The sequence below is a fragment of the Phaenicophaeus curvirostris genome, chromosome 4 (genome assembly GCF_032191515.1).
Source record: "Phaenicophaeus curvirostris isolate KB17595 chromosome 4, BPBGC_Pcur_1.0, whole genome shotgun sequence".
Taxonomy (NCBI): domain Eukaryota; kingdom Metazoa; phylum Chordata; class Aves; order Cuculiformes; family Cuculidae; genus Phaenicophaeus; species Phaenicophaeus curvirostris.
In genome coordinates, this window is record NC_091395.1 from 62,181,131 (window position 1) to 62,196,352 (window position 15,222).

The 15,222-nt window shown below is 42.5% G+C and overlaps 1 protein-coding gene across 1 annotated transcript in view; it reads left to right on the forward strand.

Moving 5' to 3' along the window:
* The first annotated feature begins 4,217 nt into the window (after positions 1-4,217).
* The window catches only part of FBXL5 (F-box and leucine rich repeat protein 5), a 35,751-nt gene continuing 24,746 nt past the window's right edge, over positions 4,218-15,222 (forward strand). Inside the window, exon 1 of the mRNA XM_069856287.1 lies at positions 4,218-4,387. Coding sequence (XP_069712388.1) covers positions 4,304-4,387 — 84 coding nt within the window. The 5' untranslated portion in view covers positions 4,218-4,303. The remainder of the gene's footprint in view (positions 4,388-15,222) is intronic.

The following is a 15,222-nucleotide window of genomic DNA, read 5'->3' on the forward strand; positions in this document are numbered from 1 at the left end:
AAAATACGTATCAAGAAATACGCTGGTAAAATACTAACATTAACAGTAGAGTATGATATAAAAAAAAATATACCATAAACACCCAAATTCCTAGGTGATCTTGTATCACACATAGGGATAACATATAGTCAGCTCTTTTTCTGCCTCACCCCTGGATACTGACAGCAACATTTTGGTTTGATGATGTGTGTTTTTAAGTCTTCAAAACTGCTTTGCAGTCATGAATCAATTCTAACAAGAACGAAAAGAATTAAGACATACTTCCTGTGCACTGAAGAAATCTTCTCAACTTCTGTTTACACATATTCTCTTTCCAGCTTCTTTTCCCTAAGTACTTTGTTAAATCATCAAATGACATCAATTAATCTAATCTTCAGTATAAATGTTCTATAGTACACACTGCTGCAAATACAACTACACTATTTTATTTCCCCTTTTGAAGTTTTTTTTTTTGAAACTTACTCTATGCTGTGGAATATGATGGTTCTTCTTTCTAGAAGAGGCTTTCATGGAAAACCTCTATGCCCCAGTGTATTTGCACATCTTCATTATTTATGTACTTATCTATCTAGTGTCATACTTAACACTGAAGCACTGGTACTCAGCTGATGGATTTTGCTGAAGGCAAAACCCTTGCTAATCTTGGAGTAAATTGCTGATGATGGATTTCTCTTGTAAATGTGACAGCAAGATAAGCAGCTGGATTGTTAGCTGCAGCAGTCTTCAGGGAAGCCAGATTTACCTAGAAATGGTTACACAATGTTGTGCTTGATATGGTAGAGACACAGCAAATGTTGTACTTCACCTCAGTTACTTCTCTCCCCATTCTTCTTCCTAGCCTCTCTGAAACATCACCATCCTTGCAGGGCACCAGCATGTTAATCAAATGGTTTCAACTAACTGCTTTGGGTTCAGATCAGAGAGTGTAAGAATCCATGGAAGTCAATGACTTTTTTATTATCAACTCTGCTGCAAACACATTTTGTTCAGTAATTTCATGGCTAACAGAAACCAGAAGCATCACTGACGTGATCTCCTATATAGAACAGGGCAGAAGTTTAGGCACAGACTGAAACTTATGCTTCAAATATACAGTGTAAATTACAAATACATGAAGATGGACACTGAGTTTTGGAATGGCTGTTCTTCAATGACTCACCAGGCTAGGACTCATTGCCTTCAGAAAGAAGATGTGAGCATGGCTCAGCAGTGTTCTCCATAATAAAGACAACCTGTTGCAATATCCCAGAAGGAATAGAAATGAGTTCAACAAGTGCTGGGATCCCCATAAAGCTCCCTTTCCTCACCGGCTACTTCTAGAAACACATCAGGCCAGAAGGGCCTCTGATCTGACTGCTTAGTCAGATGTGCTTACATCCATTTTTTATTTATGTTCATAGTTGTGATTCAAATGCTTCATGTGATGCTAAAGTAGCAGACCTCAGTGGAAATTGTTCCAACAGTTTGGCAGTCCTAGGAGTCAAACCTTAGCTCTGGCCTGAACTTGTCTACCTTTAGCTTGCAGTCATTGGATCTCATGATGTCTTTTTCTGTTACAATAATGTTAATTAATATTACTCTCAGAAATCTTCTCTCTGTGTGATTCTTAAAGAAAATGACCAAGTCTCCCCTTAAGTTTGTCCAGTAAAAATTAAATATTTTAATCCCACTTTCTCTTTAGTGTTGTACTTCATTGCTGTGAACTGGCTGTCCATCTTGCCTCCTAAACTCCAGCAGTTCATGCTGGATGCACATGACTGTCCCTCACTCTCTGTCTCTCTGTCCAGCAAGAGGTTATTGCCCATGTAGCAGAGGCAGCAAAATTGGCAGCATATCTGCTCTGGAGATACTCTAGCTCACAAACTGAATATTAACTCAAATGACCATGAAATTCAGGATATGTTTGTATTCTGAAGCCCTGCAAGATGAGAATGGACATGTTCTCTCTTGTTATTTCTACCAGATGGGAGTGGTAATTTCCAGTAAAAGAAGGTGTAACAGCTGGGAACATTAATCCCCTATGATGACTCAGGCATGAATTGCTGGCAGAATAACCCCAGTTCTGTACGATTTCTTCATTGAAGCCTGAAAATATGACCTTGGAACTGCTCATACTGACAAGCTCTGTAAGCCACAAACTCCCCCGACCATAATTTCTTGAGGCTTTCTTTCTTCGTTGCATACTTCTACCTATATGAGTAAGCCATGGTCTCACCTGGCCCCTTGTATGCCTTGACATACTCTCTCTACAAGAAACGCACAAGCCCAAAGCCAGGGCTATGCTTACTCACCAAGGAGTAAATGCAACCACATGTTCGCTGGGCAGCTGCAGAGCACTTGTCCTTTGCCTTCGTTTTCTCTCATGTGTAACTGCTTTTTTCCCCAAAGTTGTACAAATTAAACCTTCCAAGATTTGTACATTATTTGCAAATATGACTAAGTAGGCCAGCATGTTCAAACGTCCTTGGAGGTGGAAAGGATGAGTGGAAAAGGAAACACCCAATACCACAATTGCTTAAGCCTCATTTCCTTAGATAAAGAGATAAAAAGATTATTGTTCACAGTGTGATCTAGATAACCCTCTCTCCTTCTCAATTCACTACTTAGTGCTTTTACCAGCCATAATTACACTTTGTGTTCCCAAGCATTAGTACATTGGGGAACATCGGACTAAAAATGTATGTGTACCTTTGCTCAAAATATTTCAATCTGTTTAAAATTAAGTGCTTACATTGATGAACTAGATAGCTTTTGATTTATTCAATATCCGCAGTATAGATTTGTACAGTTGTTTTCAGTCAGAGGGGTCTGCTGCATTTATTTTATGTTTGACAATGCATTTTGGGCACATTTACTACACATTGCCAGGCTGGTTGACAGTTTTACTACACATTGCCCCGTTGGCTGGCAGTTACACTTTTTGTCAAACCGATGCGTCATCTCGGTTCTGCCAAGTGTTCCTGCTGTGTTTGAAATGTTGCACGGGCAGGTGAATGCCAAAGGCTGGTGTTCCCGTTCCTTTTGTCTCAGATGTTGAACAAGCACAGCATTTAACTCTGCATATCTAGAACAACTCTGGCATAAAGTTGCGGGCAGGTCGTTTGGGACACATCACACATCTTCCCTCACACACACCAGTTCATCTGCAAACACCCTTTTTAGCGCACGGAAGCAGTCGGGTCCCCATCCCTGGGATGATTTAAAAGATGCACAGATGACAGGGACACGGTTTAGCGGTGACCTTGGCACCCTAAGGGTTACGGCTGGACTCGGTCTTACAGGTTTCCTATAACCTGAGCAATTCTGTGATTTTGTAACATGTTGTGATCTCCTCAGTCTATCAGGGTGGAGTGAACTGTCTGTCCTGCATGCGAAGGCATGCTGGAATTCCCAATTCCTTCCAACTTCACTGGAGGCCTAAAGCCCGCTGTGGCCGAGGGCCCGGCAGCCACTCCATGTAGAGACACTCCCTCTCGCAGCCTGGCCCCAAGCAGCACCAGCTGGACTGTGCGGGACCCTCTCACTTTGGTTCCTTCATCCCCATCCCGGCCACCCTCCTCCTCTCTTCGCTCTCTCCATCCCCATCCCTGGCTCTTTGGTCCCTCCATCGCCGTTCCTATCCCCGTCCCCCTTTCTATCTTTCCATCCGCATCTCCACCCTCGTCCTCATCCCCGTCCACCTCCCTGTGCCTGTATCTCCATCTCCTTCCTTATATCTCCATCCCCGTCCCCGTCTCTTCGGGCCCTCCATCCCCGTCCCTTCGGTCGCTCCAACCCTGTCCCCTCAGTCTCTTCCGTCCCCCCGTCCCCGTCCTGTCCCTCCACCTCCACCTCCATCCCAATTTCCGTTTCCATCTCCACCCCCGTCCCCTCCCTGTCCCTACATCTCCATCTCCTTCCCCATCTCCATCCCCGTCCCCCTCCCGTCGGTAGCTCCATCCTCAACCACGTCCCTCCCTCCCCATCCCCGTCCCTTCGCTCCCTCCGTCCCTCCACCCCCATCACCGTCCCCATCCCTGTCCCTCCATCTCCATCCCCGTCCTCGTCCCTCCATCTCCATCCCCATCCCCATCTCCATCCCTGTTCCCCCATCCCCATCCCTCCATCCCGGTCCCCCCGCCTCCCTCCCTGCACTCCCCTCTCCCCGAGAGGGCCGGGGCGGGGCCGGCGCGCGGGGCGATCTGCGCATGCGCGCGGCGGCGCCGGCGGGGCGGCCGCGGTCACGTGTCTGCGGGGCGGGCGGCGCGGCGCACGCGCGGGGCGGACGTTGCCGCCGTTACCGCCGCGGCTCTATGGGGAGAACATGGCTCCTTTCCCCGAGGAGGTGGACGTCTTCTCGGCTCCGCACTGGCGGATGAAGCAGCTCGTGGGGCTCTACTGCGACAAGGTGCGGTGGCGGCGGGGTGGGTCGGTCTCCGCCCTGCTCCCCCTGGGGCGGTGCGGGAGGGCGCGGGCCCCCCCCCCCCGGCAACTTGCGGGCGCCGCCGCGGGGCTCCCGCCGCCTCCCCCGCCGCTCCAGGGCCTCCCCGCGGGCCGCCCCGCGCCTTCCCCGCCGCCGGGCTGCCCGCTGCCCGCGGGGCGGTGTCCCGGGGCCCCCGAGGGCTCGTTTCCCTCAGCTCACCGGCGCGGGGCGGCCGCTGGCAGCGCTTTGAACTGGCCGCTTGCGCTTTGCTGCGCGGCGTCTGTTTGCGGTGGAGCTTAAAGGTTGCCTGGGTGGGTCGTTCTTGTTTTAAATGTATAGTTTTACTCGTGGACTGGAGTGATTCTTGCTCTCGCGTCGGGGTAGTGAGTAAGCGAGGCTGGCGCGTCACCTGTAACGCAAACTTTGCTGCAGCGGCTTTTGAGCGCGATGGAAGCGTTTCGGGCAAATATTTCAGAGGCAGCGCTCTGCTGAGAGAAGTAACGCCTCCCCTCGCCGGGCAGAAATGGCTGTTGGGGGACTAGATTGGCTAACAGGCATTTAAAAGGAGAGTGAAGTTCCATGTGAGACACGGTGTAGTGGCTTACTGCTACCGGGAGGATGGGGAGTTCTCGCTTCCTCCACCTGTTCTCCACGTGCCGTTTTCTACTGCTCTGGGGCTCGCCAAGTCCCTTTGGGGGAGCCTGTTCAGTTTGTTTATAAAGAAAATGCGAGTTGTTATTTTTTTTTACTGGGTTAGTTAACTGAACAGGCTGAGCAGAGGACCTGGGGGGGGAGGAGGAGGAGGCGAGACCTTGTGTAGCTTCACTTTGCCTCTTATCTGTGAGCTCATTTACAATCAACTTTATTTTTAATCTGTGGCGTCATGAAAACTTGTGATATTTTAACAGAACGAATTTTACATAAAGGGCAACAAACACGTGAGACTTCTCCCCTCCACCCGGCCCCAGCGGCAGTATTAACGTGTCATTGACGGTTTTTGTTTGAACCTCCAGGTATTGTAGTCATTTGCGGTTTGTTCCTAGAGAGACATTTCTATCACTTTTATTGAGCTTTCCGCAAAGTTTTGAGCAAATTTGCCATGACTTGGTAAAAGTAAAATGAGTGTTTTTATTAAATTTGGCCAATTTTTTTAAAACTACTGAGCTTGCAGTGAACACGATCTTTCATTTTCTTAAAAAAAAAACAACCATCAAAAACAACATAACTTATGGAGGAGTTTGCTTGCTGCCTTTTTCTTTTGAAGAAGTGCAGGCATAGGTGAATTGTGAATTTTTTTTTTTTTTTTAAGTATTTAATCTTGCAGCCTTTAACCCTGTCTCAGAACTTAGAGAGCGTGCCTGGCCTAGACCTTTGTATTAGAGTAATGCTAGCTTTGCATTAGAACAAAGTTACCCTGCTTCTTTTTTAATTGTTGCTAGCAGAGGTCTCGCAATACATTTGCTGCGTTCTTAAATGGCATTTTTACCTACATGGTACACAGTGCCCTGGACTTAAATGATTAGTAACTAAAATTTATCAAATTAAATAAAAGTTATCAAATCTGTTGTGTTCTCTGATAAGTAGATTCTTTAAGTCCTCAGATGATGAACCCCCTGTAGGTAGCAAAGTGCTACAGCAGACAGTTTTTATAGTTAAAATGGTTTTCCTCATGCCTGACGTCATCTTTGCTACAAATAGAGCAGATTCTGTTTTCCTATCTCCAGTGAACCGTTCCTCATTTACCAAAGGATCTTGTGCCAGTTTGCAAATTGCAGCCGTGTTCTCCATCTTAGTTACGTTTTCTGGCCTAAGCAAACGGGTGCATTCTATTTCACCGCATGGGTACGCATTCTGTACCTCAGTGTACTTGTTGCTTTGGTCAGGACTAAGCTGCCGTTCCATAACAGTTCAAGCTGCCTGTCTGCCACTGTTACGACTGCGTGCATTTCTTGCTCCCATTGGCACTTGAAATGACTCACAAAGGCTCTAAGCTGGCAGAAAACATTTTCTCTCTGAAGCGGGATAGTTTATCTTGCTGATGTAGTGCTGCCAGCAAGCACTGATCAGATAAGTACTGAAGCCATTGCAAGGCAGGGGGTGGGACCATGACAGCCAGCAACTAGATTGGTTTGAGCTACTCTGAAACCTCAACCTAATTATGTCTATGTTTTCCTGAAATCTGTTGTCCAAAAAGGCCTCTGCTGGTGTTGAGTAGAGCAGATGTGTTTTGGATGTATTGTTCTGCAATCTGGGTTGTTTTTTTTTTTTAACAGCGGCATGCTTGCTTTGTGCTTCCCTGTAATTCCATGCTTCTCTGAGGACTGATACTCAAATTTCCTTTCATATTTGTCATTGTCTAATGATAAGTGCTGTATGTAGAAGTATGTAGTCGTCCAAGTCAACATGTTGTGTTTGCTAGAGACTGTTTCTGTTGTCATGTTATAATCCTGTGTTTCCTGCATTCCAGAGTGTGCCACTTGTATATTACCAGCTTTCCTGCTTTCGCAGCTGTGGCTGGAAGTATGGTGTATGTCATGAGGCAGGAGAGACTTCAATTGATCATGTATTGAAAACCCTGTTGTTGTTTGGCTGATTTCATTGGTAGTTATGGCTTGAGTGCCCTCTTCGCAAGTGCTTGAGCCACCTTGCGGTTCCCTGTAGGCTGTGTTAGTTTGCTGTAAAGCAAAACAGTATCAAAAACCTTGAGAAATCAGGATCTGCAACATGTATGCCTTCCTCTTAATAGTTCGGTTATCTTATCAAAAAGAAATCAGTTTTCTTTGTCTAACCAAGTCTATGATAGGCGGTTGTTACTTCATGAGCTGCAAGATCAGGGCTACTCATGTAGTAGACACTGATACACACTGACTCTAGATGCACAGACTTTGATTAAATTTTGGCTGGGCCTTCCCCTGATCAAGACATCTGGTGTTGCTGGATGGGATTTTGAACTCTCTACTGACTTGTGGAGTTAATACATCTGAAAAGTGTTTTCAAATCTTTGTGTTCCAGAATTACCTGGCAAATTGCTCTAAACTCTTTAATGCAGTTATCACTGATTGATGACTTTCTTATGCCTTCTGTCTTCCTCCCAAAACTAGCGTGTGACTTCATACTGTGACTGTATCTAACAGCCAGGTGCTGCTGGAATAGTTAATGGTTGATGATGTCCTCTGTGCTTGTCTGACTCCTTGGTGAGCAGCTGGTTGATCTAGCCAGCTGAAGTGAAAGGTGATTCAGTAAAACTGGCTCAACCAAGAGGCCAAGCAAGCTCCAGAACCAGGACTAACCACTGCAAAAATAAGCAGCTGCTTTAATAGCTCAATTGTATTGTGAAACCTTTAGGTGTTCGATCAAAATAATCTAAGGCATTTCTTCTGTTTGCCTGATTTCAGTATTCTGTGATTTCACCTTTCTACAAAAGATCTCTAGTTGTTTCTTGTGGTTCAGTATTTACTTTGGCTACTTTTTCCAGGAAATTCAGATCAATTTTGTCATGTTGTGCCAGCTTGAATGCATTGAACTTGTATGAATATTTAAGGAATATTTTACTTTCTAGCCTATATTTCTGACTCCTTGTTAAAAATAAATCACGATAAATATTTTTCCTATTAACTTCATAAGAAGACTTGGGCAAAAGAGATTTAATTTTGCTGTTGTCATCTGTCTGTGCATTTCCTGTTAAATAGTTGACTTAAAATATACCATTTCTAATTTTTTTAATCTAAGTATATTTAGACTTTTTTCTGGTTTTGTGTCCTCTGTCATACTTGTTTGAAGTCTAAATGCTATTCTCTTCTGCTTACCTGCAGTGTTATGTTCTTGGTTATTTTTGTAGAATTCTTTTCAAAGCTTACATATAAATAAAAAGCGCCTATCTTTATTTCCTGATAATGGTTTCTTTTGATAACTCACATGTCTGTTTTATCTTTGTGCCTATTTAAAAAAAAACAAAAAAACCCTGAATTGAGTTGAATTGACATTGTAAAGCGTTGGCCAGGGAATTGGGTGACCATATTATGATTACACTTCTTGTGGCAGGGAGACTGGAATCTGAAAAATTAGGCAGATTTTCAACATTCTGACTTGCTATTTCTTACTCAAGGGTGTTTTGCGTGATGTCCTTGAGAACAGAAAATGACTCTTCCATGAAGATAAAACTCCCTGTTTCTAATTGGCGAATGTTGGTAAAACTTGTTGGTAAAGCTTTCTACTTATGAGATCCCTTTTAAATATTTTGGTACACTGCCATTCATTTTCCACTGCTGCTTCAAATTTGTGGGTGTTGATTTTGAAATTCATTGTATTTGGTTATTAACTTTCTGTAGCATGGAGCACTTGACTTCACCTGTGTTCAGAATGCATTAACAGTTAACTTAGGATGCTTAATGTTAATAAGCCTGCAAATGATGGGCTATGCTATCACTACAGGCAGAAAAGGGAAGGAAATTAAACCTCCTCATTAGTATCCAGAGACAGGTCAACAATTTGCTGTCCATACCTCTGGTTATTATATCAGAGACTCTACCAGTCTTTCTATCTTAGCTTCTGTATGTTGAGTAGTTCAGCAACTTTTTGTTATTGGGAAATAAAAGCTTTTAATTAATTTTTCATGCAGAATATTTTGAAGATTAATCTGTACTTTAAATACCTACATTTTAAAGCAAATGTATTTTAAGTTAAGTGCCAGACAAGGTCTGACATGGGGGAACAGCAGTAATAAAACATGTTTAGAGTTTAGTGAGGCTCTTCAGACTTGCATAGCAATTTAGTTCCTTTTTTTCAAGACACTTTTTGGTTTTGTTGCCACTTCAAACGTTCTCTCAGTTTCCTTGGGGTTTTTTTTGTCTTGTAAAACATTTTTTTTTTTTGTTTTAACCTATCAGATCTTTCACCATTTTGTCTCTTATTTTTGCCTTCATAAGAATAACATGAGGGCAATTTTTAAGGCTGACAGGCTAGCAGGATTTTTCCTAAGTAATTGCTTAGCACCTACTTTTGCCCTTGAATTGCAGGAAAAAAGTTTTCTGTGCACCCTTTGCCTGTCACTCTGATCCTTTGTCCTCTTTTCCAGCCTGCTGTGGAGAACAGTAATACCCCACCTTGGTGGCGCCAAAAAAAAAAAAAAGTATGCCTTCTAAAAAGCTAGAGACTGTAACTGGTGGGTTATCAGTATTCGTTCACATTTCCCTCCTTATTTTAGGATCATTTTGAGAACTGGGTGGGCTTGTTCAGCCTAGAGAAGCAAACCCTCTGTGGAGACTATAGTAGCCTTCCAGTACTTAAAGCGGGCCTACAACTGGAAAACTGGGGATGGGGCTTTTTATCAGGGGCTGCAGGGATAGGACCAGAGGTAATGGTTTTAAGTTGAAAGAGGGCAATTGAGATTAGATATTAGAAAGAAGTTTTTTACTGTGAAGGTGATGAGGCACTGGAACAGGCTGTCCAAAGCAGTCGTGGACGCTGCATCCCTGGGGAGGTGTTCAAGGCCAGGTAGGATGAGGTTTTGGAGTAACCTAATCTTGTGGAAGTTGTCTGTGCCCATGCCAGGGGGACTGGAACTGGATGATCTTAGAGGTCCCTTCCAACCCAACTATGATTCTATCCTAGGATATGCTTTAACAGATTAAATGGAGCATAAATTGTACTTCAGAGACTTGTGTGGGGATTTTTTTGTGGTGGTTTTTTTTTTCAGGAGTGCCCCAGATGGATTAAGCTGGAGTGGTGAATTTTTCCAGTTCCTGCCCCTGCTCATGTCAGGAAATTGCAGTGAGACACATTTTTGCTGTGTTTCTAGTTTGTGATTTACTGTGGTGAGAAAGTAGAGAGGGTCGTTGAGGCTGCTGTTACTTTACTCTCAGGACTTCAGATATGTCCTGTCAGAAGGCCAAAAGGCCATGTCTTAGCAGGAACCTGGCCATGTGAGGAAATAAGATCGGAAAGAAGACTTCTATTACATCGAGAGTGCTTATGAGAAGTGCTGTGATGCAGATACCTAAACAGCATTAGTGCAAGCTTTCGTCATGCTTTCATTTGAGGCCCTGCTATCTCAAATCCTTACTAGTTTTTTCTTTAATGTTTTGTTGCATTTGTCCCTGTAGACCTGTTGACAGCCTTTGTCCCTTCATCCCTGTAGGCTTCTACTTGCAGAAACCATGTAGAGGAGGAAACTCAGCTGATTTTATGAGTGCTTCATGAGCTGTGCTTTGCTTTCTGCTAGGGTCCCCAGTGGGGTCTGACTCTTAGCAATTGCATCACTGAAAATCTTGGTGCAGTCAGTGCCATTTTTGATTTGTGTCTGTAGAAAGCCCTTCATGATTCAAGAACTGATCTATAGGTGTTCATTAGACAAAATTGGCTATGTAGTGCAAGAGTGTGTTATGAAAAGCGCCAATAAAAATGAAAATAAAGCAGTTTGTTTTACCTTCACTGTACTGTTATGCTTGGCATCTGTCAGCGTGGCCTTAGCCTTTCAAAATATGGAGTACAAGACTACCTGTCCCATTGCCTGTGCTCTTCGAAAAAGGGAATAATTTTGTCTGCCCTAATCTTTGAGCTAACACAGTGTTTTGTTTTGTTTTTTTTCTTTTTGACAGGCTATTTCAGCCTTTCAGTTAAGCTACAAAACAGTTGATGAGATTATGTAGAGGACAGGATTATCTAGAGAAGGTGATGTGATTGGCATTTGAAAGTTTTGGATTTCTCGTTGAGTTCTGCCAGATCCTGTCCCACCTGCCTTACTAATCGCTATTATTTTGGGTTGACCCACTGCCAAGGAAAACAGCCACGGTGGAAAACCTGTATTACTCAAGGCTTCATACATAATGAACAGCTGAAGCGTGAAGAAGTTCAGCCAGTTCTCTTACTGTTCATCTCATATACCTCTATGTAAAGATAAGCCAAGGAGCAGGTTACACTGGGAGGATAGTAATTCCTTTTGCTAGGTTGTCTTGGCCCTGTAGTTCTTCCTTGGGGACAGTGCTTCTTGTTGTGGATTCCTGAGTAAGGCACTGCATGTAAACTAGTGTCACTACAGGCTGGCTGTTGGACTAATGCACTGACCAGGTAAAAAATGCACCCACTAAAAAGACACAGCTTCTTCCTGGATCAGTCCACCAAATAGGTTCATCTGCAGCTACATAATTGCTAAAGCATGTTCTAGGGAAGTGGTAGGAGTGTACAGCTGGAAGCAGGGCAGGACTGCCCTGTCTTGTGTTGTAACTCCTCCATCCCTGCCCCCTTTTTACAGCAGCTGAAGTAGAACATGGATCTGCATGCTCTTGGTGTTGACACAGGCACACCTTGTTATGATCTTTGACCTTCCCTCTTGTTGCTCATAAAATTGAGATATCTCTGCAGAGTCTAAGTTCCTGTCCTTTGAATTTTAGTGCAAGTATGTACGTGAAGTGATAACATCTGAAAATGTAAGAGTGGAAAGTTGTAGCTGACTAATAATGCCATGCTGCTTTTTTTCCCCCTGGTGTCAAGTCTAGTCTAAAAATGTTGGGTTTTTTTAATCAAAGTGGTCTGCTAGCTCCATAAGGAAAAAAAATTACTGCTTTTTAACGAGTTTTAAATTTACTGAGTTAACTAGTGGTAGAAATACAGTCTGCATTGATCATAAGGAATACTGTATCTTTATTTCACTGCCAGTGGCATTTGGCTACTTGTATAAGTCTCTGAACACAGTGGTTATGCATGGAAAGCAGACTGCATAGGAATGACCTGTCGAAAATGTTGCTTGTGATAATACATGAAAGGAAGAAAAACTGTCTTCAATTTGTTTTAGATTCCAGACTGAGATTTTAGGGTTCGGGTTTGTTCAGAAGCAGCAGGTGCTGCTGGGGAAAACTTTAATTTGAAATAAGTCAGTCTGTGAATTTATAGCTCTTTACTTTTTTAAACTTAAGTAATTATTCCATTTTAAATTTGTGAAATCTTTGGGCAATGTAAAATCAATTTTTCATTTCCTGTTCTTTTTCCTAGTATTTGTTGTTTTCCAACTTGTAGTTTGGAGTAGAGAGATCATTCTAAGTGGAAAAGTCAGCATGCAGCATAGACTTTGCTTACCGCTGTGCTAGCCTGTTGAGAGCCATGCACTCCTTTTTCTTATTTGCTACCTTCTCCTTGCCAGTTAATAGTGGCCTTGGGTATTTTTAAGAAGCAAACCTTTTCCACTCATTAAATGTATTTTGGCATGGGTATTTATGAAATAACTGTTTTAGTTTACTGACTGTAACAGTTCTAGGAAGTTATTTTTTTTCTTCTGAGAACATGTTTTTCCGTATTGGCACATATGTAAAACAGTACCAGAAACCAAGTAATGCTGTGTTTGCTTTGGTGATTTAATTAGCAGTCTTGAGTTTTCTTATTTTTTCACAGCACTTTTTGATAGAAATATCTGTCTTCATCTTACAAAGTTTCATGTTTTTAACAAAAGCAGTAAACCCACAAAGGAGATGCAAGATTTGAATGTGGAATTACCCGCTATTGAACATTGTGAACGTAGAACACTGTATAAATAACAATTACTGTTAGTCTTGCTGGTGTTTGCTGTATTGTTCTTGAAGCACAAAAATGAAATAGCTTACAGTAAGGAACGGTGTTTGCTGCATCTCTACATTTATCTCGACCGTGTTAATGTTGTAGTCCACTGGAGTTGGGCACATACCTAATGCTGGTCTATATGTTTGTCTGAGCTACAAAGATTTTTCAAGCATATCTGTTCTTTAATTGCATAATTTGAAGTTTAAAACAAATGTCTGTCTTAGTTCAGGATTACTCTTTTTTTTTTCCTGCAAAGGAAGAATGGAATTACCTGATCTTGAATCAATGGCAGAAAGCTTCCAAGATCTATTTCTTAATAATCCTAATACTAGTTTACACATTATTTTCAACCTCATTAAAAATCAGTATTTCTGATTTTTAATTCAGTCTTTTAAGTATTATATACTGCAAACGCCTGAGTTGACTATTTAAGTATGAAGAACTTTAGAGGAGACCAGCAGTCTTAGGTTAGTGTGAATATCTGCTTGTCATGCTGTTACTTGAAGCAGATTTGGTACGTTTTGTGACCTGTGCTTTACTTCAGTGCTGGCCCCACAGTAGCCTTTGGATTATTTGTGCCTTCCCCAGCTTAAATGAAATAAGGTTGATGTGTGATGAGTGGGGTTTTGGGTTTTGTTGTGGTTTGGTATTTTTTTTTTGAGGGGTTTGATGAATAGAATTGTAAGAGTTTAACAGCTCCTGGCTACTTCTGGAGTATGCCTGCATCAGCCAAAGGTCTCTGACATGTTTCAGACACAATTTGTGTTGCAGTTGACTGTTTTTTGGCCTGTTGCTCAAGATGGATTGTGTAGGATTCTTACATTTCATGAGGCTTCAGGAAGCACCACAACTGTTAGTCTTGTGGTACCTCTCCTTAACTTAAGTTTGCAGTCCAAGCACAAAAGCAGTTGTGCTGTGACTTCCAGTTGTTTAAATGTAGTGTCTGCACAAGTCCAGAAAGCTCCCAGGTATCTCTAACACCTGTGGCTGTCATAATCAGTTTAGTGCAGTGTGTTTTAAGCCTGCTCAGGGGTCACACCAGCATAGTGCTTTGTATTTTTGTCCAGTCAGCAAATGTCCTTAATGCAATCCATTTCCTCTGTCTTGCCATTCTCTTGGGATTCTCTGTCCAAATTTGGGAGCTGATGGCTTTCTTTTTGCACTACTTAACTCCAGCACTAATTTTCCTTGTGTAGAGCTGGTGAAAAGTGGACATTAGAGTGGAGCAGCTGCTGTCTGTTAATAGTCTTGGTCCCCTGTCATAAGACTTTATCAGTCCTGGTAATGAAATTACAGGTCTGACCGAGTGACTTTGTTGCTAGGCTGCCTGTCTCTGAAAAGCTGGTTTTCCTCAGCTTTGACCTTTTTAATGTAGTGATTGTTAATTCAAGTACTGTCATTAAACTTCAATATCCTCTCATAGTTCTTAATCTCTTGGATATTTGCTGGAAGCCTCAGTAGCAGAGGTGAATATGCAAGTGTTTCATGTTACACTGTTTTCTATAAGAATTCATATCTAACAGGAATTCTTAAATTGCATGCAGAAATGGATTTTGGGTGGGCTCAGCAGAAGTTTGAGTCCTGAAAAGATTTTTTTCAATCACAAGGATGAAAAGGTGCTTTTATGTATCAGACCCAATTTTGTGATTTTTTTATTTTTTTAACTCATCAGCAAAGTCCAATGCTTTTGTATAACCTTCCTGTTATACACTTAGCAGCTTTGTTTACATTTTGACACCAATCAAAAAGCTAACCATTTGGGAGCAAATGAGATTCTTTAGAAAAGGGACTTTGGGAACTGACTGAATCCCTATGGGTAGAATGAACAATTTTGAGACAATCCTTGGTGAAGAGAAATGCTCCTTTGGAAACTGAACTTCACCCTTACTGAGGTCTGAATCGCTAGTGGCTGAAGGTGAGGAGGCTCTCCTAGAGGTGTTTCTCTACCTACCTACTGGGCTTGTTCAGGCTTTTGCATTTCATTGTGGGAAGTCTGACCTGTAGTTTCTTCTAGTAGCACTGCTTTGAATATTGCATTTGCTGAGCATAGCATAGGATAGAAATGGTCTTCAGAGCTAAGATCTTTTCCTGTTTGGGATATGTATGTTAGCAGTGTACGTTTCTAATCCTCATGAAATGCATCACAAACACAGGAATATTTTTCTAGCCTGTCTGTAGCTGGTCTAAAAGATGCTGGGGAAAATCCCCCAACCCTTAACTTTGCCCTATTTTCTGTCTCCACTGAGGTGGACCAAATGTTTGGGTTTTTTTGT